This window comes from Schistosoma haematobium, chromosome 2 (assembly GCF_000699445.3).
Source record: "Schistosoma haematobium chromosome 2, whole genome shotgun sequence".
Taxonomy (NCBI): Eukaryota; Metazoa; Platyhelminthes; class Trematoda; order Strigeidida; family Schistosomatidae; genus Schistosoma; species Schistosoma haematobium.
In genome coordinates, this window is record NC_067197.1 from 12821382 (window position 1) to 12847605 (window position 26224).

Sequence of the window (26224 nt, forward strand, 5' to 3'; positions counted from 1 at the left end):
TGTAAAATTAAGTTGAAGAAACATTGGAATACAAAATCACTAAGTTGACACTTTTTGAGTTGCACGTCGTACACCGGATTGATTACTACAACATAGAGTATAGTAGAGAAAACCAGACTAAGATCGATAATCAAGGTATCGCAATAATACTGTATATAGTATACACTGTATATAGTACTGTATGCACCGAAACATTTGTACACATTATATTAAAAATTACATAAAGTATCTTTGAGAAAATATACGAAAATAAATACATCTATGGTTAACCGTAACATTCTCTATGTTCAATAAGCGCTTAATGCCCAAAACTTTCTATCATTTTCTCGTCCATTTGTTGAGTAAGCGGTGAATATCAGAGTGTAGGTTTCCCCAAATATTTCATTTCAGGTCACCACTTTCACTAAATGTGTTTTTCATCTGATGTATCTGTCTGTACTGCATACGATGTTTCCATAATAGACATATTCAGGTAACTCCAGCCGCTCGAAATGAAATATTTTATCTAGTATTCACTGACCAAATGGACGGAAGAAAATGACAGAAAGTGCTGGTTACGACGCGCTTAGTCAATGTTCAAAACGTTGCGGAAAACCTCAATCGTAAAACACTTCATAAATAAACTGACCCACTAAAACAACTCTGAAGAAGTGGCTTACACTGAGTCACGAAACGTAAGAAAATTTAATTTTTTCTGCTCATTGTGATATTACAAATATATTATTTCTATCTATAACAATCTAACTAATGCTCAATTTATTTGAAATTATCAAGTCAAACCTTGTTAATGATACTTACAACCTTGATAAATGTATCAAAAATTGGTGTTACTTTCTTGAATGTAAAAAAAAAATTTGAGAAGTTCATTTTGGATGAAACATACTTTAATTCAAACAATTAAAGAAACTAATTTACTAAATATTCATGTTTTCACACGTTTATTTCATCGAAGAAACTAAGTAAAAATAATAGATAATAATTGTGGTGATAAATTTAATAACAACTGAAGTACTACACAACAATACAAACAATGATATTGGTTTACAAAAATAAACATCTAATCGTGAATGATAAAAAAAGCAATTGTGTACACTACGTATTTGAATTATAGTCATTACCACTAATAATTTGTTTGCAGTTTTGATTGACTAATTGATTACAATTGAACTGATTACATTTTCTCAAAGCAGACGGATTAATTTTTCTCGAAAACTAATGAAGTATATTAGATTGACAAAAAACACTTGAAAGTTACTAATTTGTTTCCAATGTGATAATCACTACCGAACAATTGTGTGCAGCAAGAAACAGAAATTGGTCAATCTCTTTCATTTCGAAAGTTATTAGGAAATAGAAAAACGTCACAAAAACAAAAATAGAGAACTGTTCGAAGTTATGTATCAACAATGTTGAATGTCAACCCAGTGTTCTGGATGTTAAGCGTTCGTGATCCACACAGATAGTCCTAAGTCCCATTCCTAGATACAGGGTCGTGAATGCGCACTGATGAAGAGTCCCATATTAGGACGAAACGGCCGTCCAGTGTTTCCAGATTTTCAGTGATGGTCTCACTAAAATCAGTTCGTGGTTTGAAAACTATGATAAGTTAAAAATTTGCAATGAGCATAAGTAGAAAATTATGTGTCAGAAAGATCTAGAAATATAGAAGTAAACGATCAGGGCCAGTGTTTTCAATCACGCAACCTATTAAGTACAAGTACTTTGGTAAGTGCGTGAAATCAAAGTTATCGGATTTCAATTTTTTAAAAGTTTTAACTATTTTTAATTCCCTGCACACTCTTCCCAATATGTATCTTTATGTTTTCTCAAACCTCTACATTGACGTGTTCCTATTCTGCTAATCCGTTATCTTGATACCATTTATAATAATACAAACGTATGCATATAAACGAGGTAACCTTTTGTTCACTTTCTTAAGACAATCAATAATCCGAAAATAATTGTGGTTAATTATCAAAATTTATTGCATAACCACTAATCCTATACCCCAATTCAGACACAAATCGAGAACCAAACTTTGTAACTTAAGAAGTGGACACTGTGAATGAGTCTAAATAGCCAACCACTTTATACTTAAACACTATTCCAGTAGTCGTAAGACTCTGGAGTGAGAAGCAAGTTCGAATGAACAGCATATATCGTAGCCACGTTATTCATTACCGATAAAAATCCTTAATTTCTACACTGCCTATTTTTAAATCATTTACCGACTTACATCAGCTCTGTACCTCTGATATGAACAAAATATAATAAAGGCATGATCAAATTAGTAATCGAGATATTCAATCTTCACCATACAAGAACAAGTTGCATATATTCGCTTTTTCGACAGATGTGCTACGGATAAGTAAATCATTCCTGAAAACTAGAAGAGAGTCAAAACTAACTTGGTTCTGTTGCTACTGTGTGCTTAGGAATAGAATGAAAGACAAGGAGCATCAGCTAAAACTATAAAAGTAAGCCAGTCTTCTTAGTAAGTAAAATACTTAATTCGACTCGAATACAGGTATTTCCTTGTAAGAATAGGTATACATAAAAGTTTTCCATTTAGCTTACTTGTAAAATCAAAGAAAACATTGATCAATAAAGAATTGAACATCGGTTAACAAAAGGAAAAAAGGAGTTTACGTGACCTCTTCTCTTATGAAATGTTTGTTTCGAGTGACCTTAAAATTTGGTGATGCAAAATATAGTTCGACATTTTCATTGGTTTACTCCAAAAATGGATACACTTTTCTTCTTGTCTGATTGACAACCCTTATAATCAGTAGAAACAATGGTGACGTTTTCTTTAAGTTTTTAGAGACAAAACACTTCATTGACAAAATCTTCTGCTTTAAATTAAAGATTTATTAACTAAGATGATTTTGTAGAAATTCTGTATTCTTTGAAAGTGATTTTCATCATCATATCACGTCAGAGAATTTGCTGAAGTGGGAAATTTGCATCCTTGAATTCCAACTAAGACGATTAAATGTGGTCATTAATAGTAGAAGGTACTCGTAAGATACTTGTATTTGACCACAGATGTCTTAGAAATACTGCTCGCATCTTCTGGGATCGCCGGATAAGTAATAGTGAGGTTAGACGTAGGGTATTAGCAAATGATGGTAAATCAGTTGATGAGGTTGTCAATCTTCATCGACTAAGATGGTTGGGCCACTTGTTACGTATGCCTGAACACCGATTACCACGATGTGCAATGCTGACTAGTGTTGGGGATGATTGGAAGAAAGTTAGGGGCGGTCCAACCAAAACGTGGCATCAGTGCTTAAAGTCATTAACTTATAGTCTTAACCATATTGGTAGATGCAGACTACTTGGTTGGGGTCCGCGCGACTACCGTAACCAATGGTTGGAGACTCTTGGTGACGTGGCTCAGAATCGATCACAATGGCATAGAGGTGTGTACACTTTCTATATTCCCTTAAACTAAGAGATTAAAATTGCTTCATATCTTTCTTTCTATGAACTAATTCTTTCTTTCTGTACTATATCCTTACATAAAATCTTTCCTTTATATATTACACCATTGAGTTAACTGCCTCTATGAATCCGGTGTTCGTCTTGCTGTGCTAATGAGGTGTGGCAACGTGGACCGATGCATTTATGTGCCTGGTCCTACGTTGTAACTGATTGACTGACTGAACTAAGATTATCTAAAGTTATCATGCTAGCTGTGAGATTTGAATATTTCAGGTTTAATCTCTGTTGACATCTTAGGTGAGTAATTGTGAGGTAATTGCATACTTGGATGAGACAACTATCTAGTGATGATAGTTTTCAATGACTCTTACAAATGTTGTCAGTTCGTGTTAAAATCACGTTTGAACATGTAATTTCGGTAGTTCTTTTTACGGGGTAATAAGAAAACAACAATTGGTAAAATAAGTAATAGCTGAAGTAATTTTTTAGAAGAACTGAGTTAAACAAAAATGACGGTTTGGTCTTGAGGCACTGAATCTTAAGAAAGAAGAAATATGAAAGTTATTCCACATGTTTTTTGAAAGTTTTCCTTGACAGTCTTGTATGTGATTGATTTTTACTACCGACTGTTTTATCACTGTTTTATTCCACATGATTGTTTTATAAATAGAATCTCCAGGCTTATAGTTGTTTTACCTTCATCTACTTGGTTGATTGATTTCGTCAATATTCTAATTGAATACCGGTTGCTTTGAGTGTTAAATTTTTAAAATTTCGATGAAACCTTCTATCTGTCCTCTGTTTAGGACTTTCACTTTATGTGAATTGAATTCATGTCTAGAGTGGTTGGTATAAATTGATGAGGAAAGATACATGGTATCATTTAAGATTTAATTATTGTTCTTGAACAGATAACCAAGCAATCACTTCAACCTTGCTCACGTTTTAGCACACAAACACTAGTTTGTTTGAATCGGCCTTTTTCCAGTGTTTTTTTTACTAACTACGTACTGAGTCATATATAGGAGTAGTACCGCCTTTTTCTATGAACGTAAAAATTCGTAGGGATTTTAACTCATGATACAATTTAAGTGTGATAATTATTTAATGGACCTTACTGAAATCCTACCTCAATATTTTTAACCTTTTAACAGCATAATTCTTTTCATCAACATTCCAGGTCAAAACTTCTCAATTAGAAGTTCTATTTAAATTTCTTTCAGAATCGTTTCTCAGTCGTTAGGCAGAATAAAAATGAATAGGTAAAATCAAAGTACTGAAGTGTAGGTTTGATTAGAGTTAATAGTAAGCGCTAATCATCATCATTGTCATTTACATGGCAACTTCATTTAAAAGACCTATAAACTTTCAATTCATTGCAACAATGATAATGAATATGAACACTGGTAACATTCCTATTTATTTAAATCGCCTTATTGCAGAAAGCATTCAGACTAAGCTAGGTATGACCTCTTAAATGTTGTCTCTTTAGTATTCAAACAATAATAATAATAATAATAATAATAATGACAAAAATATCAACAATGATAGCATTAAGGTCAACTTTCATAGTAAACAGATGATTGACGAATTTAGCAAACATTATTTACTTTGACATATAAACCAATAGACACTGTACAGGGTATGAGAAACAGAAGTGCAGTTAAAAATCACGAAAAAGAGGAATTAAAATTGAAACTAACTCTTATCAAAGAATCATTATTGAGTTTCGTGGATGAAATAACACAAACTGAGAGGCTATACTTGGACAAACCGAAATGTTATGGTGAATATCAGCAAGAGAGCTTGAAGTGGTAGATCAAATTTTTAAAGATTTTGATATAAACCATAGAAGATATATTGCAATGTCATTCATATGTTGCAAGTTCGCAAGATAAAATCAATGCTCAAACAAAACCGAAAATAACTTTGCCGTAATCTTATGTAGCCTAGGTAGAAATAAATTCCACATTTCAAAAATGTGATTATCACCAACACAGAAAGTCAACTTATTACTTTCAAAAAAGGAAAACCTTAGAAAAAAACAAAACAAACGATGGAAACTGATAAAACCTATTCAGCGAAGAATGTATGTAGAATGTGAAAGGTAATTAGTCGGTAAACACACAGGTTATTCATCTGTAAGCGGATCAGTCCTAAATGTTAGTGAAAATCATTCATTTATTAAAAGACCAAACAATAAAATTTCTTAGTATTGCACAGATGAATAATCGAAAAATAAGTAGTCAGTACTCACCTTCTAAGAAGCTGATTTGGTTAGTGAATGGACTGATTGGTGTAATCTTACGAATAGTTTCATCCCACTCCTGTTGAATTTCACCCAATATACGTAAAAGATTACCAGACTTCTGGTCGTGTTCCTTAGGGATTAGATCAGAAGCTACGGAAAAGTTGCGTAATTCTGATGGTGGTAGTGGGCTCTGGAATTTTTCACCTAAGGTGGACAGTATTGAGTTAATGATACCATGTTTTCTTCTTTCATAGTGCTGAATTTCACTTGTAAGAGTCTGTAGAAAAGAAAGTATCTTGGTAAAATTTCAGGTACACATAAACTTAACGTTGATATAGCAGAAAAACTAACAATCAACGTTCGAAAGAAACGACGTTCTCACGTTTGTATTACAATATTTCCAAAGTACTGAGTTTTCAAACAGTCTGAAATCTTGATATCCACATACGAAGTGGCTAACAAAAGCAGAGAATAGTTGTAAATAGTTAATCATATCATTTCATTGGATTATAACCAAATGGTTACAAACTTAACTTGCTGTATAAGTTTCCATTATGAATTTTCAGAAAACTTACTGGACAACCGAGGTTTCCATTTTCGTAAAGGTATTATTTTTATGGGGATAAATAAACGACGTCATGACGAACGCTATTCGTTGAAACTTAAAATGTAGTAGAGATATTAACTGAGCATAATGGTGCGAATTCAGAGATTGAAAACCTATAAGCTATGTAATTCGAAGATTCTAACCACTAATTACAACAATCACGCAAACATAGCCCATGAGTTCATTGACAACTGAACTGAGTCATGTTAACAGACGTGTCGGCGTGATTAATGCACTCGATGGTTAGAGATTTCGAATGACATAACTCAAAATAATTTGTAATTGCTCAAGCACATCTACTCATTGTTTTCCCCCAAATTTTAAGCTCATGAAGAACTGATACTTCTTTATTTCACTGGTTCGTATGTTGTTAAAGTGTGTCTTGAACGACCAATCCTTTCTATTAGAACTAATACTGTTACTACCTCAACTTACGAATTGAACCTGTTTTTTAATGCCTACATATAGATCAAATAGCGCGACTTATGAAACGACCAGTAATTCGGAAGTTTGACGTCGCATCATGCTAATTTGCAAAACGAAAATTACTAAATCCATCAGGTAACCTCGACAAATACAAAGCACGGATGGTCTAAAAGACAAACATAGTGGCAGAGAAATGTCACGTTTCGTTCACTTACTAAAGTAGGCAACTATTTCAAAGCAACTTAGTCGCATAAACTAGCCTCGTACCGAAAAGCAGTGAACTTCATCTAATAATTTTGCGAATTGTTCTTAACAGAGTTCTTTCTTATCGTGGACTGTAGTTTTAAAATATAAGTTCAATCCACACGTTTTGGTGCTAGCCAAGGTTCTTCTCTGTTGGACCTGGTAATCACTCATGATACTGAGGATATTGTCGACCTAAATATTCTTCCGCCGTTAGTGAACAGCAATCACGCTGTTTTGTCATTCATGCTTAGAACTAGGGACATGTTATACGATCAGGTTACATCCCGCCCAAATGTATGGAAAGCTAACATATCAGCCATTCAGGAATGCGCTGCTAAGACAGATTGGTTTATAGATGTTCTGTATTTAAAGTTAAATTTAGTTTAGTTACGTTTCCGTTCATACCATACCTGGTACCGCGAAGACCGAATAACAGTCCACCATGAATAACTAAAACAGTCAGGAAACTTCTTAGAAAAAGGAAGAAGCACTGGAATATATTCATTCCTACAGTCTTAGAACAATACAGATCTAGTTATTGTAAGATTAGGAATGCCTGTAAAGTGTTGATAAGTAAGACTAGATGATCATATGAAAAATAATTGGTTAGGGATTATAGATATAGTCCGAAACCGTTATTTTCGTGTATAAAAAGGCAAACTCAGAGAAGAGATGAAATCCCAACACTTTTGATACAAGAAAATCCGTTAATCTTGGCAGAAAATGATACCGAAAAAGCTGAAGCTTTATCGGAACATTTCAGCAAAGTGTTTTCTATCGGTAATGAGGAACGACCAACGATTCATTGTGACCGCGTTGGCTCGCTGATGGACCCTGTAGTCATTGAGGGAGGTACTGTTTTAAGGCTACTTCAGCATCTCAAACCTGATAAGTCCAGTGGTCCTGATGATATTCATCCTAGGATTATGAAAGCCATATCAGATTTAATTGCTGAAACATTAGCGATACTGTTTGACATGTTTCTGAGGCAGTCCAGACGGCCCAGATACTGGAAAGACACTATAATAAGTCCGGTGTATAAGGCTGGGAATAGGGGTTTAGTAACTATAGACCCGTTAGCTTAACTAGTGCAGTTGTAAAACTGATGGAAAAAATCATTCGGATATCTGTTATAAACTGTGTTGAAGGGCATAATCTTTTCTCCAGGGAACAACATGGTTTTTGGAGAGGCCTATTGTGCTTGACAAATCTTCTCGTTGCAAGAGAAGATTGGGCTGCTGCAAAAGATCAGAATACTCCTGTGGATGTGATATTCATAGATCTAAGTAAGGCCCTCGATAAGGTCTCCCACTCTGGTGTTAAATTCAAACTGGAACGTTTTGGAATCCATTATACAGTCGCAGATTGGATAATTAACTTTCTGCATGACAGGAGACAAAGGGTAAGGGTGAATGGGTCTCTCTCCTCGTGGGTACCTGTATAAAGTGGAGTTCCTCAAGGTACAATCCTCGGTCCTCTTCTCTTTTTACTTTATGTAAATGAATTGCCAACTATAGCGAAATCATCCGTCCTACTCTTCGCTGATGACATAAAGATTTGGAGACCCATACACAGTATGTCGGGTAGGATAGTATCACAGGATGATCTTTGCTCAACGGTGGCATGGTTAGACAGGTGGTCACTAGAAGCAAATCCTAATAAGAGTGTGGTGATGCAATTAAATAACTATGATGAATCGTATCACCATAAAATATGTGGATTCGTGCTGTCCAAACTAAGAAACTAAGCAGTGATCTCAAAACCACTAGTCACTGTAAGGCTGCTGCGAAAGGCTATGGGGTGTTATTATCTATTCGTAGGTCTTTCTAGTATTTAGATGATGAAATGTTTAGACTATTATACCCTATTTATGTGCGACCACATTTAAAATATGGGATTCAAGCAGCGAGTCCTTGTCTTAAGTATGAAGCAGAGATGCTGGAAAGAGTCCAACGACGAGGGACTAAGATGGTACAAGGTCTATCTGACCTATCTGATGAAGACAGACAGAAACCTCAACTTATTTCAGTTATCTTACCGTAGAGTACGGGGTGATCTAATGTTGGCTTGTAGTATACTGAACGATGACTTTGGTATTAACATGTCTTATCTTTTACTTCCGTCTAGGACTGATCATTTGAGAGGACATACGAAGAAAGTTCAAAAACCGAGATCAAATAGTTTACGTCTGGAGTTTCGTTTCGCACAATGAGTAGTGAATTACTGAAATTCTTTAACGGAGCGCGTGATATCAGCACCTTCTGTTAATACATTCAAAACGAGATTGGACCTCCACAGTATTGCAAACTGCAAGAATTAATATACGTCGATATACCTCCTATCTTTATTACTGAAGACTGAAGACATCAATTCATAATAAATTCAGGGTAACTTACCGTTTCTAAGTACTTATGGAAATTTCCAGGGCCGTCAAATTCCATACGTTGACGAAGATTACGAAGCAACTCACTTAAATCTTCCAGTAAAACAATGCAAGATTCAAAAGAGGAATCAGCTGGTGGGGTCGACTTTTCATCGCAGGCGGAGTGCTAAAAAATCCAAAGCTACAAGATATGATTACCTTGCAATGCTCCAGGAAGTCGTCATTTATCAAAAATTCATAATTTTGGTCAACAAACTTCCACAATAAATTGTCATAAATGCAATCCGAACTACTACTAGAACTAGACAAGTCCAAATCTCGCTTCATACAAATAAACTAATCAATTCAACACTTACCCGTCTCCGCTTGGACATGTGTACGCTAAGTGATGCAAACAGTGATAAATCTACATGATCACAATGTCCACTATTCAAAGAACCACGACTTTCAAGAGCTAGAACGAAATACCCGGGTAGCCGGCAATGATTAATGTGATGCATTAAAACGACTGCCACACCGTATTTGGTTTAAACGACAAAATGGTCGAGGACGAGATTACGAACGACATTAACGGAATCTTGTATTTGATGTTAATCAGCTAAGGACTAAGGTATATGAAACAAGTAGAAATAACATAAGTATTAGATCGATCAAAATGTTGTTCTGAGTTCTTATTCAAGATAAAATTTTACTTCACAAATAAATTTGTTTTGAACACTTCAGAAGGTAAAGAAAATAGTTGGTTAAATTTTCTCGTGGATAAAAGAGTTCCCCTGCTCTTATATTTCCTACTGTAGAGAAAGTGAAATATTGACTGGTTCTGGCCAACTAATCCGTTAGTCAGGTCACTAAATACAGAACAGTTTTCTGATCATCATTGACGTTAAGAACAATCAATGCTTAGCAGTCACTTGCGTATGATTAATCGGCCCATAAGGCAGTGCTCTCACTGTTTCTTGCACCTATCTTTACCAATACATTTTTTCGATATCTTTCTTCATGATATACTGCCATCAAAGAAGCCGTAGTACCCGAATATGACGAGAGATTAATCCACCTAAGGTGCTAACCGTGGGGTTTAATCCAGACATGAGCTTTTAAGCCACACCCTCCCTGTCCAACTCGAATAGTCCCCAATAATCACTTGGATAACCTCTATAGGTGATTGGAACTAGTAAATCCGACTTTGAAGGACTTGTAGAATTATGGCCTACTTCGTTATTAGCACTGCTCTAATAATAAACCTGATCGTTAATTGTAGATTTGTCATGATGAGACTGCCTAATCTGTAAGATCTTACGTAAAAGTCACATCATCGTCTACGCTGGCTCATCGTATCGTAACAATTAAAAACATGATGTCTGCAAGGAACAATTCTAAGCTAACAGCAGGATAATATACTTAATGTGAGTAAAGACAAGTCAAGTATAAGGGGTGAAAAAAGTTGAAACACTCGTTTTCAGGTACAAATAAATTCACAGACAATATGTAGCCGCGCCGGTCATTACAAGCTAGACTTTCCATAACTTTAAAGGATGATCACAAGACAGAAGTTTGGAAAGCCGTTTCGAAGGACTTGTGTGATGATTGGAGTGACCTGTGCCAAACTCCACTTATCTCATTTTTAACTCTGGATTAGAGAATATGAAAACGGTACATTAAGCTACGCTACCACATGTACATAGAATTCACAACTTCGCTTACCAGGGTAGTGTTTTGAAAAATCATGATTTTTATTGCATACACAAATGTAAAAGTAAAGTTGTCAAGAAGCGTTATTGCTCAATCTTGAAAAATTAAGGTATTTCGAATTTTGGAGAAATCAAAACGTTTTGAGACTAAATTATGTCTACAGAGATAATAACGACTAATAATGTTATTTCCCCACTTACTTACACATTTACTTACTTACTTACGTCTGTTACCCCTCGTGGAGGAGCATAGGTTGCTCACCAGTACTCTCGACCCAACCCTGTGCTGGGCGATCCTTTCCAGTTTCTTCCAGTTGCTACTCATCCCTTTCATGTCTATTTCCGATTCACGAAGTAGTGCCCTCTTCAGTTCTTCCTCCTTTCCGTTTCCCCTCAGGATTCAAAGTTAGGGCTTGCCTCATGGTTCAGTTTTATAAATGTATGTCTTATCCACCTCCAAGGTCGTTTTCTGATTTCCTCTTCAAAAGGAAGCTGGTTTATCCTCCCCCACAGTAGGCTGTTACTGACGGTATCCGGCAAACGGATATTGAATGTCTTGCGAAGACAACTACTTATAAATACTTATACCTTCTCGATGATGGTTGTAGTAGTTCTCCAAGTTTCAGCTCCGTACAGTGGGACTGTCATGATGTTCGTATTGAAGATTCAGACTTTGATATTGGTTGACAGACAGTTGTTTTGAGTTCCATGTTTTCTCCATTTGTAGGAATGCTGGCCTTGCTCTGTCAATCCTCACCTTTACGTCTGCTTCAGATCCTCCTTGTTCATCGATGATGCTTCACAGATACGTAAAACTGTCCAAATCTTCAAGAGTTTCGCCATCAAAAGTGATTGGATTGCTGTTCTCCATGTTGCATTTGAGGACCTTGTATATATTGAGGCCTACTGATGCAGAAGTTGCTGCTACACTAGTTGTCTTCGTCTGCATTTGTTCGTGTGTATGGGCTAGAAGAGGTAGGTCATCTGCGAAGTCCGAATCGTATATATGATTCTGAGCCGTCCATTTTATTGCTTGCTTTCCCTCAGATGTCGAAGTATCCATAAATCGGTCGACCATCAGAATGAAGAGGAAGGGGGAGAGTAGACAGTATTGTCTGAGGCCGGCCTTTACTTGAAATGCATCTGTCAGCTGTCCTCTATGCACGACTTCGCACTGTAAAGCATCGTATGAATTCGGAATAGTGTTGACGATCTCAGGTACATAATATTGCCGACGACGTTTTCACAAGGTCCTTCTGTCAACACTGTCAAACGCATTCTCATAGTAAATGAAGTTGATGTATGGTGACGAGTCCCATTTAACTCATTTATTAGGTATATTTCATTTGGTTAAAGAAAACCAAGGCGTTGAATGAACACAGGACCGCACAAATCGAAGTGGTTTAAAAGAGCTGAAAGTTTAGAATCGCGTGTTCTTATAAAAATCAGTAGGGAAAACAATGTTGAAATACCGACTGTTTTTTTCGCCACATTTATTATAATCCACTTATATCACCATAACGTTTGTAGAGTCATGAGTGCATCCCTATATTTCGTAAGTGTTCAGTTTTGCATGCAATAGGATTTTTCGGTAGGGAGTGAAATCAGACCAAGGTTACAGACATGAAACAAAGAGATACTTGGCACAAAAAATTAGCATCAATACCATTAGTTCGTATCTCCATACTAGACTATAAAGAGCCGTAATCTTAAAAAAATATCCTGCTCTACAAACATGGAAAGATTGACGTCACCTCACCACAAACATGTTTGCTGGTCAGTAACGCCCTCCCTCCTTTAGGTAAGATAGTTCGGTTGAAAAGATCTGGCTTCTTCGAGAGTTGACCACAAATATTATCCAAATATGCAAATTTGTAGATATATAACTCCGTAAAATAAGTGGTCTTGTCAAGTTTTATGAGAAATCCTAAAAATTTCATTTTTAATAGACACTATTATGCAAAGGAGCTCGGTCAAGAATAGCCATCATACCGCAGCATGACCAAGGGTAAGATTCTTTCTCCTCTAGATAGTTAGTATGGAGATACAACGTAACTCTAGCTCTCCTTACAATCAGACACACTATTATTTGGAGTTATCACCACCTTCCTTGTTGGTCCTTGAAGGATACTTGAAAACCAGTACGTTTTGGTTTTTCCACACCTAATATTTATTTATACACAACGCTGCTTCTCAGTACTGTTTAACTTCCGAAAGATGACAGTTGTTTTAAAAAATCCAGCTTTTAATGCCAAGACAAATTTACCGTATGGTTCACTTTACACGTTAAGAATCCAGTATGACAGGGCTGAAACGTAGTTTTATGTGAACCACTGTTTCTTAACCGAACTGACGTGGGTCTGCCACCAAGTCTATGGGATTGATGTGGCTGATTGAATCCATGGAGAGCATCAAACGATATAACGTCCGACCTCATTGTTGAATTACAATGAATAGCAAAAGAAGTTGTGGAAATTTATTATCCAATAGCAACTAAACTAATTATCTTGTAGTGACGTACTTTTATCAACAGAACGCGATTGGTGTAATGGAAAAAATCACTATTATAACCAATCGTACCAGAGATTGTTTTACTGCAATTGTTTGTTTGACTACACTAAGAACATACATTCTTCCGCTGGTTGTGACTTTGCACGAACTTATGTTTGTTCAGTAGTTCCACTTGTACTCCTTTGGCACGATCTCGGTATTCTTTCGATACCACGAGATCGCCAACAAATATATCTTGCTACAACCTTCAATCGCCTTGTGATTTCTGGTTTACTCGGAGGTTTAGCCTGTTCTGGAATTCAGTCTTCTTGTAGTGGTGGTCATGACTCGACGCCACACTACAACTGGTGAACCCAAAACTACGAACACTTTTCAGTCTCGGTCAAATCTTCCAAAGAAGCCGATTGCGTTGAGTCTATTACTTATCTATCCACGTCTGTGGCACATTTTCGTATTGACATTTTCAATATATATGATATCCTCTCAACAACTCGAAATGACGGATAACGATAAGAATAGTATTATTATAATAGACTCTGACGTACAGGTTATCCATTTTCGGCCTGTATCTTTTATCCCCCACGATATGGAAGTTTGGTTCACGGCACTGGAGTCTCAGCTCGAGATCCACCGCATTACGAGCCAACGACAAAAATATGCCTACACTCTGGAATCTTTACCAGAGGATCACATGGTCGCTATCTGTGAGGTTGTCCTCAACCCCAATGTACCTAACGTTTATGATCGTCACAAGGAGGCGGTCCTAAGACATTTCCTTCCATCGAGGGAGAAACGGTTGAGGACAGTATAAGCACCTCACCCCCTGGGTGAGGCCAAAGCGAGCCACCACCTCAAGCGACTGCGACATCTCGCAGGACCCACGGAAGCTGAATCCGGAACTGTTAAGGAATTGGGGCTGGAATCGTTACCAGCATACATCCAACCAACGACTACGGCCCTCATAGCAAACTAAATATTGGCAAGGACTAGCAACCGAGACAACTACATAGTTGCATCAACATCACGACCGAACGTAGATACCGACGCTAGTCGCTTCCCGACTCAAGGTGATAAGGGCGGTCGTATTCATACCCGTTGCGATATCCCCAAATCTCACGTCCCTCGAGCCAGATCATGCCCTCGGAAAGCCACAACCACTCGCCCAACGAGGGCATCTTCCAAGCCACGTCAAAAGGCGGCTTCGGAGGCAAGTGTGGGTTAGTGCTGGCTCCACCGCGCCTCCGGGTCCGGTACCCGCCATTGTCGAGCCCCCATGCTCATACAAGGCGGGTTGGTCGTCTGTTTTGCGTGCACGATTATCGCACGAACGCTAGGTACCTAATAGATACAAATGCTCAAGTTCCTGTCGTACCTCTCGGTAACAGTAAGTCACAAGCCACGATGCTTCGACTACGCGCTGAGAATGACTCAGCCGTTCTTACCTATGATACACGACAACTCACGGTCAACCTGGGCAACCGACGACAGTATCTGTGAACGTTCAACATTGCCGATGTTCCCACAGCCATGATCGGTATTGATTTCCTACAGCACTATGAATTGCTAGTCGATTCACGTAGGCTGCAGCTAATTGATACTTCGTCGAACAGCAAATTCATGGGCTTCAAAGCTCAAACGAACGCGTACCGAATCTTAGGCGTCTCTCATTCACGTGACGATATATTCCACGCTCTATTCGAGAAATTCCCCAAATTAACTAAACCACTCGAGGAGATTTCATCGGTGACCAATCGTGTGGTACAACAAATAGTCACCCTCGAACCCCCAGTCACGGCAAGACCACACTGACTGGCACCGGACAAGTTAGCTTTCGCTAAACGTGAGCTTAACAATTTATTAGCTACTGATATTATTCGTCCTTCTCACAGTCCCTCGGCCTCACCTCTTCATATGGTGCGCAAAAAGTATGGGGTTAGTTGGAGACCATGCGGCGTCTGCCGAGTATCAAACGTAGTTGCACGCTTTGATAGCTATCCCACCCCCCACATATACGACATCACGGTATCGCTCAAGGGCACGACTATCTTTTCTAAGATCGATCTGGTACGAGCACATCATCAGATTTCAGTCGCTCTTGAAGATATCGAGCAAACCGCTATCACGACTCCTTTTGGCCTGTTTGAGTTCCTCCGAATGCCATTTGGATTACGGAATGCTGCTCAAACTTTACAAAGGTGGCAACCTCTCGAATTTTTCTCACGGAGATGAGATATAGCGCTTTTGGTCGAGAACTACTAGCAGCCTACGAATACTTTTGTGGGTTTTAGATTTAAATCGATATAATGAAGGTAATGCACGGTTTTTAGTAATAAATCAGCAAGTGAAATTGTATAGTTGCTTAACTAATGTGATTTATAGTTACAGTTTCGACATTTCACTACTCTTTAGTCTTATCTGCTCTAATATGGTACCAAAGTCATCCTGTTACTACAATATCCTTAGAGAATAAATGAAATCTTTCTAGTTAGGCGTGTATACGAACGAACGAAGATTAGATGGCGACAAGTATGGTGCGGCTTCGCTGCCTCAAACACTGACTCTACGATATTCCTTCATCAATCGAAGTTCGCCATCACCGATGTTGACCTGTTGTGATAAACCCTCGAAAGTTTATTTCCACAGATAATTTGGCTTCAGTTCAACCCTTTTTCTCTGACTGGATACCCTTCAAAATATCCTCATCTCATAAAATTGAAGTTAGTGAAACTTCGGCGGTCTACACTAAATGGTATTTGTTCCACAACATTTCTGACTCTGGGTCCTCTTACTACGTTCCTCAATAAACTAATTCTCTCTTTCTTCCTTAATTCAAACAGAAAACTTAATAATAAAACCCCATCACTATGTAATATACAAAATGAATATCTGACTTTGAATTTGCTTTTAAGTAGATACAAACATAAACACAGTGAATAATAAGAGAGCTGTAGACTGACATATATGTTCCAGATTTTCATTTTCAACAATTATCTTCCATACAGCATTTTGGTTTGAGTCCTCGTTTGTTTTTCACTTGTTTCAGAGTTTTTCTCATCGTTAAAATATGTATTTAATATTAATATTCGTCTCTCCATTCAGTACCGTTAGGTGAATAGTAAATCAGTAGTGTTAAATAATTTGAGTACTGCAGAGATATTTCGAACTAAACATCTACGGAGACGCGTATTATGATCACTACCAGATAATTTTGCTTCGGTAAGCTCAGAGCAAAACTTTCTTCCATATCAGCAGGTATCATAGGAGGGAAATAATTTAATTCAGCTGATGTCTTTAGTATCCAGCACTACTTAACAAACTTCACAAAATAACCCGAAATGATTCTGCATCTTTATTATGATTTAAACAAAGCTATATAATGAGTAAAAACGATTCTCTTCTCATATAAAACCTACTTCATTGAAGAAAGTTAAAATTAAACACACTCGTCGTAGAAAGTTATTAAACAAATAAAAGAGACATTATAACACTTGTACATCTATTTAGCGAGATAAGAAACTGATATTTGTCAAATCATTATTGGTTTTGAAATAGCCTTATTTCATGTACTCTTCGTTATCTATATTGTCTACTGAGGAGTGTGCATTTGTTCATTTTCCAGTAGATTGATTAATGACTGACTCCCATCCGAGTTTAAATATAAAGCTGTTCCTTTTGCATGGTCGTCTCTGATGATTGATTTTTTATTTTACACTCATCAACGGGGAGTGGAATAGCAATACTAATTTCGCTTAGTACTTCGAAATAATACTAAACAGTAACTGAATGAAGTCAGATCAAGGTTGGGTTTTGGACGAATTGCTGGGACCAGGTTAACCGTTTGTCCTCTAATTGACTTGGTAAAGCTCATGATTACTCGGAGACATCATGGAACATCAGGGAATCAGGAACTATAAAGCTAACATTAAAAGGGATAGATTCTAAAAAGCAAAAGCAGGATGAGATAAATGGGTGTGAACTGCAGGAACAACTCTTATTATAATATTACGGACAATATATAATCATAAAGAGACCCGGTTATCGTTATTCTGATGACACTGTGCCATTACCTAGATTGAAGTTTTTTATACTTAATTTTATATATAGTTCAAAAGTGTGCTCCTTGCTTTACTGAACAGCTCGAAACATGCACTACCATTCTATTCTTCATGAAAAATATCCCCAAATATTGTAAGGTATTTGTTGTTAATTTCCAGACATCTGCTTTACTGTATGCTATACATTCCTCTGTGTAAATGATAGAGAATTTTCATTTCTATAAAACCATCAAGCAACATTTTCGAAGTAATAGTAAATTGATGTAATTGGAATATTCTGGGAACTAAAAAATTAAACTTCTGGCACTTTATAATCTTATTCAAATCTCTTCCTCAAAGAATAAATAACCAATTTAAAATTAGCATATGTTAAATTAGTATAGAAGAATAAGTAAATATTCAACGTAATAAAAACAGATCTGATCATCCTATCATGTTATTCACATCAAAAATCAAGCATACATGTATATGTTCGTTTTTATCTATATGGTTATGAAGAATATGAGACTGGTAATGCAATGAGGTAGAGATGATTTTATAGTATATTACTGGTATTGAGTTTATACAGATCACAGTTCGTTTCTTTTTTTTGGAAGAGTATTCCAAGTTGGATGAATAGTTGGGCTTCATGAGTATTGGGATATTGCGGATAAAATGATTGAAGGATAATTTAGTAAACAAAACCTTTTTGACAATATCATTTACTCAAGCTATACAACCTCATTCATAGTTAATTTACAAATAAATTTTCTAGCGAAAAATAGAAGGACGATAATATCGTATTATGTATCAATGAAAGTTTCTTAATAATCGGAAATTTAGAGATAATAAGCTCAAATCAAATGTGTAAAAGTTAATTGTCCACTTGAATTGATAATAACGAATAACTGAAATTAAAGAGATTTAAAGTATTAAAAATGTGTCTTACAAACTAAATTACAGTTTATGAAAATTAGATATTATAGCCATGGAAGAACAATAAGTTGTATGTGTCTCTTTTGAACACAATGCTCAGGTTTGAATAAATTAATTGCTAACGCTTGTACAGTACATATTTCAGTAATTCGCACTCCTGTCGAATCAGGTCGTTTGACAATATGTATCTATTAGGTGATACTTCATGTTTCTACAAAGTAAATTTAATGAATAACAGGTGCCATAGATTTCGAGTACAATAATCTTAATTCTAATGGTGGTAGGTGAGTGACTTTTCTTGAAAGAAACACTGTTATCTGAATTAATATATAAAAGTGAATAAAAGCTTGACAAACAAAGAAGACAAGTCAATAAATCAATATCAACCAAACTTTTTCAGCTCCCCTGATGTTCAATGGGCATAACATCCATAACGATTGGTAGAATTATTCCGAAAATAAAATTTAAATAAAATGTCCTATTTTAATTAAAATTGACTAAAAGTGTTTATGCATGTCGCGTACATTATTGATTTTATCATATATGTATATATATATGAATGTGTTTATTCTTCAATAACACCATATTCTGTATCCAATTTCCCAAGGACAGAGATACAAAAATTGTGCAGTAAATTACACTATCCAAATTTATTGATTTATTTAATTTAGTGAAATGTGTATTCAACTACCAATAAGAATTTGTAAATGATTCCCAATCAGAAATAGATTGAATAATACATTATTTTTCATTGATATTGAAGTAAAACAAAATGTACTTTTTTACTAAAACAAAATTTTCTCCACTTTTATTAACACAATATGATTCGAAAACTTTTCATTAAACTATAAATGAATTCAATGAAAATTTCATAATTTACTTTGTACACTGTTTTTTATTTATCTGATAAGAAAAAACATAAAAATAAATTTCGTCCTTATTTCATTCTTCATCAATTGATAACAATTTCGTTTATTCAAAATTGATTCATCGATAATTCAATTTTTTAAATCAAAAAAATTCTTTCTTCTTGGTGAAGATTGTTTTCTTATGAAAGATAAAGTGTAAACATCTAAAAGAAGAAAAGATTTTTTCTTAAAAATAAAAATTTTTCTTGTTCAACATCTTGAGAAAAAGAAACTTTCTTTTAATCAACATTCATGTCACAATGACTTGGTTTTTTGTTTTTTCTTTTGAAATTAAACTTTCGAACAGTTAGATTTAATAAACAGTGACAAGATACCGTTTTTTCGTCCTTTGAACAAAATTCACTGGAAAGTTTATGATTTGAGTTGATTGAAAATTCAAAAAGCAAATATGCCAGGAGATAATCAACAACAAAGTGCCTACAAATATCGAAATACCCATTATGGAAGTAAGTTTTAACTGAGTAATATATATGGAATAATTGATAGTAGAGTTAGAACTTTGTTTATATTGTTGCTAATTATATAAATGAACAATATTGTGTTCGATTAGATCTTCATCAGGTTTTACTCTAATATACAGTAGTATTTATATGCATATACGAATCATTGATCTATTTTCGATTGTGTAACATTGATTTAAGCCTTTATTATTCTTATCACAACTAATACACTTGTCATCACATTATCAATTTGTACTTTTTACTGATTATGTAATCATTTCCATTGTTATCATCGACTCAGAAAAACTACCTTGGTTGGTTTAATAATTTCTTATTTCCATATAAATATTACTGTATATTATAAGAAAGTCTGATGAGCATCTAATCGAAAACAATATTGTTCACTTATATTTGTAATGTTCTACATTAATTATTTTGATAAGTATTGTTTTATGTTGTAAACAGTCTCCTATTACTTAAATGACAAACAATCATTTTGAGAAAATTTATTCATTTCATTCGTTAAATAATCATTCTAAGTAGTAAGTATAGATTTTACTTGGTGTGTTAAATCAATCAAAAAATTACCATGACATTTTACAATAAATTATTCTCGTAACAGTTCTTGAACCATTTGACGGTAAGTCTTTTAATTAGAAAAAAAACTAGTTCACTAAAGCGATTGAAATATAAGACAAACAATAAGGATTTATTCACAGCTATCTAACTCCTTGAAAAAAGCCAACGAAGATTCTGAAAACTCTGAGAAACATCTTATCCAATCAGCATCCAATAAAAGCTTTACCAGAAACGTCTAGAAAGTGAAAAGTCACATGTCGCGTTTCTGATTGGATGATTACCTATATGGTTACTATGTTTAGTAGCGTTCCAGAATTTTCCGGAAACCCAATGCCATCGACAATACTATAAATGCCCTAGATTTTCTGTGCACAAATGAACCTTTGGAGTAAAGCGTATCTTCCATGTTTCGCGCCTTTCCTCTTCTGTTCAGGTTGTTGTGTAGATTAAGTCTGGGAGTTAATAGAAGAGCTTAGGAACCAAATCTAGCTTTCAATTAGAAGACTTATTATATTTATATACTAAGGAAGAAACAATATAAAAAACTTCAAATTTAAAGACTAAATGCATTTTATTTTAACTAAGTGAAGTTCCCATTCTCATCTTATGCAACATTTAGCCTGTACAACTTCACAGAGTGAAATATTGAAATCATAAGTTGCATAGTCACTTAGATCAAATTAACTACTTACTAATAAATGATAAGTAATATGTTTAATATAGATAGGTTTTTCAGAATAAATGTCTCCACACAAAATGATTGTATTAATTTAACTGAAAAAGATTTAATTGTTTTATTTTATTTAATAGTAATTAGTTTATAACTCTGGAATTGTTTCTTCTAGCAGAAATACTGGCCATTGATTAATAACAAGACCTAATGAATAGTAGTAAATTGTAAATATTTCATTAATTTTTCTTAAAATGTAAAGCAATTATCATGACTAGTAACTTAAATCATTATGTTGATAGGTTAGAGATTATCCTAACTTCAGGATGAATCCTATTGATCATTCTTCATCTAAAAACAACAGTTATATGTTGAATAGTTTATTGTTGAAAAATCTTCATAATTACCAATAAATTACCAACTGTTACATTGAATATATGATTCATATTATTTTTATCGGAAATCGATAGCGTTTTATCAATTAATGCCTACTTATTAACAACTGTCATAACTGTACATTACTAATTAATTCCTTGAATGATTATATTCAACAATGTTAGATCTTAGATAATGTTGACATTTAATCATTCTGATACATAAAATATCGCTGAGACTATAATTTATGGACGACCTTTGAGCAACGCCAAAGAGACCTTGAAAGTGTCCACCTACTTACTAGGGATAAATGAGGATTATAAAACAGTTTGAAGAATAAGGATTATGATTTACAGTTGATGGTTAGTATTAAGAATCAGATTTAGGGTTTTCATCACAAACTAACATCAGCTATAATTCCAAGACTCTTTAGCCCAATAGATGAATGAATTCCGCACCAAAATCTAAGACCTGTTATCGTAAATCTGATTAGTTCGTCCATAAATTATAGTCTTGCCAAATTATCTATAATTTGCTACTTAACCTTGAACAATACTGATTATGAGTCTTAAATTACATTATAATAACTGTTAACCACTCATTAACTCTAAATGTTTGTTTTTCTAGCTGATATCATTAGACAATGAATACTAAAATATGTAATATTATTTTCACTAAAAATTCCACAATTGGTTTATATTCCCCCGTACTTAATTTAAATGCTGTGATTAAACATGGGAGACGGTATGGTATTTCATCTTCCTTTATCCTATAATAAATAGTAGGATCTGTCTGATAACTTCACTACATAAATGAAGAATTACCACCTTTTCAAACATAGATAGCTGGTTCTATTAACCAAGTACTATAGCGAAACCTATATTGTAAATTAATAATTCAAAGATTATTGACCTATGTCTTTCTTTGTCTAACCTTTAGCGGTAATACAATACTATAGTCTTGTGTAACCGTCTATTACAATAAATTCAGTTTTACTAAAAGTTAGTTATGACAGAAATAACTAAGTCGTAGTGTTTCTGTTGTGATCTTGAGTTTTGTACATTTAAATCTTTTTCAGAGCATCAGTTTCTCCAAAATTTCATATAAATCTACTGATGAGAAACAGTCGGGACGAATACTTCAGTTAATGCTTTCTTATCACTTGCCTCAAACTGTTTAATGTCAAATTAACTTACTTAGGAGACTGAGCTTTGAGTCAATGATCATCCTCAATAAACTTGTACCATGTCAATTCACTATCGATATTCCAAAACACCTTTCCTATTCCACTGTGATAGGAATTTTTACAAAGAACACAGAACTATGAGGGTGAGCACACATACATGTGTACTGGGATAACATTTTCAAATGAAATGAAAACGAAACACTTTTAAGTCCTGGTACTATATATCTGGAAATCGATTAACAATACCCGGCTTGTTGGTCATTCACGTCCCAACCAATTAAGATCTGAATTTCGGGCCTAGTTTTAGGCATCTTATCAGATATCGATGAGATTATAATTAATAGATGACCTTTGAGCGACGCTAAAGTGACTTTGAGAAAATCGGAATTAGGATCTAGAGTTAGAAATTATGGTTGGTAATTAGAGTTGGGATTTACATCACAAACTGGTATCAATTATAATCCCAAAATGCTATTTAGCCATATGGATGTATGAATTTTGCACCTAAGTTCAAGGGTTGCCATCATTAATTTCATTGGTTCGTTCATAAATATATAGTCTCGCTGAAAAACATCACCAGAATTGCTCTTAGTAGTAAAAACTATAATTAGCACTGTTGGCGTGTTCGTGATGCAATGGTAAATAGTTTTTAAATATATAGGATTGGCTAAAAATCTTCCTGCCTAAAAATTTCCATAGACTTTTATGTAAGCAGTTGTAGATCAGTCCTAGAAAATGTTTCACAATCGAATAGGATGGATTCTACTCTTATCCAAGTATTAAAATTTGTTTATCTCTTCGTAACTATTTTAGTAGATGTTAAACCATTCTTAGATGTTTGTTATGCTGCTTGATGTCTGTCTTTTTATGTTCATCTACACGCACATGAAAATTGTTAAACACAACGAAGCACTCCTGAACTGTTTACTTGTTGTTTGTATTTGTGGTGATAAATGGATTTTGCTTGATCAATTATGATGACCATTGTTGTATTATATGATCTATTGATCTCAGATTTAAGTGGGATTCATACGCTAGTAGAAAAACCATTTAAAATGAAGACAATTCACAGTTTTAGCACCATAAAATAAGTCTGCATGACCTTATTATTCATGGGTGAGTTAAACGGCCTTGAATTCAAACAAAAGTATCAATGCCATCAGACGTTCCTCATTATTATATGATACTGCTTTAAATTGAAAAAAAATTTCATAATGAGGACCTTTTCCATTGAAACCGTCGACATCAGCTATCACTATTAATTTTACTAGTTCCTATCATCTGTTGTTCTTGAGAATATATTTTTTGTTCAGTGAATATTTTTGGGATCAGATCACAGGACAAGAATAATTTACTTGAAAAAAACGACTTAGAACTTTATCATTAATTTATAAGAAGACAGTCTGTGTTTAATTTAATAAATCTAACCGAAGAATAATGATTATTGAAAGTCTTATTTACTAGGTTTATAGAATATCACTTTCTACAGAAGAAACAATTGAATATACAGAGTTATATTTGATGAAATGTCCCAATGGCAGTTTTTAAAAAGGTTGTCTGTTTCTTCATTCTCATTAGTGGAAAATCGATTGAATAATACTGAATAAAACAAAATGTTCTCTTAATATATTCGCCTTTTCATTTCTTTTTTAACAGTATAGAGATAGTTCACGGTACGAACTGATTTCCTCTAAACAAACATCAGACAATTAAGTTGTCCTAGTATATAACTAATCATCAGTCCCAACACATGATCAAACCAAAGACAGGAACTAAGGTATTAAAAACACGAAGTTCAGCAAAGGGATATCTTTTCAACGAATTTATTATCAAGCTGTACAATCGTATATTTATGAAACTTTTTTGTTAAAGTACTAGTTCCGTGAGGAAATGTGAACAAGGAATAACCAAGATGACGTAATAGAAAGATTGTAATACTAGATTACTTAATACGAATAATAACAATAGACTTAGTAACGAATTATAGCGTGAATGTGGTAAGATGATTAAAATGTTTTCTTGTTACAATAATTAAAGGTCATAGAGGTGTAGAAAAACAAATAAAGTGATAACATGCGTAATTATGAATGAAATAATGAGAATATGAGACGTAAATAAACGGAGAAATGTAATAATAATAACAATAATAATAATTAAGGCCAAAGTAACAATAAAGATAGGACGTATTTCTTTTGTACGTATAGTTCTGGTTTAAGCTCATGGATGATAAGAGTTTTGACTATTTTTAGGAACTGGATACGAAGAAATCTAGGTAGATTTAGATGAATCGTATATACAACCTTAAAATCAAACTGTGGATCAATAGAATGATTACAGTCGATTAGATGTTCAGATATGGAACTCCTAACTGCTTTCCTCTCACTTATGTAGAACCACATATTGGGACATGTTCCTGTATCTGAGTTGGCTATGGCCAATATACCTTGCTCCATAAGAGCAAATGAACTGGTAGATGCACACACTTAGGTATTAACATTTGACTGAGTTGCTGTTGCATACTTAGATTTAAACTAATATCATAGTTCAAGATATTTTCAGTGAATTAGTCAAATAACAGTCCAAACTTTTACATAATTCCTTAAACTATTTAATACAACTAACCAAAGTGTTTAATAACTATGTCTAGTTCGTTAATCTAATGACCATAGTATATTTATTGACCGATAAAAACTAAATAGTTTCTAAGAGAGAAAAAAACATTAAGTTTTCATCAACTATACTGTAAGCAACCAAATTCCAATTCATCTGTAAAATAGATTACAGTTAGCTAATCATCTCTTTTGATGCATAAGTTGTGTAGGCAGGAGGTATCTGGTTTTCTTTTTTTAAAAAGAGAAGAAAAGTAAGAGAAAACACTTCTGAATAGAAGAAACAACTGCAAAACATTTTGTGATCATACAAACCTATTAATAGCATGTACTTTAAATCTATTAGTTCATTCATTCAATCTGTTTTATAAAGGACTATATAACAACATATGATGTGTAGTAAATGAGGATAGAATAGGATAGGATAGGATAGAATAGAAAATGAATGTTATCCCTAGGATCATGATCATTTATTTTATTGATCCTATATATGTATATAGTTCATTTGTATTCCATAAAATCTGATATGGATTATGAATTATCAGTATTTATGATTTAATTTATTTTCTTATTCTCAATTGTCATCATGAAATGAATTCAGCATTTAAAGATCAAAAAAAGCAGCTGACATTTGTATTGTTCTGTTGAAATAAACAACATGAAAGTTTCTATTTAAAATGACCATTTTTGTTATACAAATAATAAATGCATTAAAATGTTTGTGTAAAAAAAATTACGATTCTAACCTTGTTTCATACTGTTAGATCTTTAATAGGTGATTAAGTATTTTAGAATTGTGCTTACGATCCATTATTCGGTAGAGATCTGTACTGATAATAAGGTGTGGTAATGGGTTCACTAGTTTCTCCAATTGTAGTGAATTTATTTATTCATTCCATTGAGA

The 26224-nt window shown here is 34.4% G+C and overlaps 2 protein-coding genes across 3 annotated transcripts in view; one reads left to right on the forward strand and one right to left on the reverse strand.

Moving 5' to 3' along the window:
* Positions 1 to 9860, reverse strand: part of MS3_00006224 (uncharacterized protein) — a gene marked incomplete at both ends in the record, with an annotated part of 63516 nt that extends 53656 nt beyond the window's left edge. For both annotated transcript variants that reach the window (XM_051214350.1, XM_035732723.2), the window contains 4 exons: positions 5705 to 5975; positions 9374 to 9526; positions 9559 to 9681; positions 9717 to 9860. In XM_051214350.1, the coding sequence (XP_051067512.1) occupies positions 5705 to 5975; positions 9374 to 9526; positions 9559 to 9681; positions 9717 to 9860 (691 nt within the window). The remainder of the gene's footprint in view (positions 1 to 5704; positions 5976 to 9373; positions 9527 to 9558; positions 9682 to 9716) is intronic.
* A 9989-nt stretch (positions 9861 to 19849) lies between these two features.
* Positions 19850 to 26224, forward strand: part of MS3_00006225 (uncharacterized protein) — a gene marked incomplete at its 5' end in the record, with an annotated part of 43801 nt that continues 37426 nt past the window's right edge. Inside the window, one exon of the mRNA XM_012941491.2 lies at positions 19850 to 19907. Coding sequence (XP_012796945.1) covers positions 19850 to 19907 — 58 coding nt within the window. The remainder of the gene's footprint in view (positions 19908 to 26224) is intronic.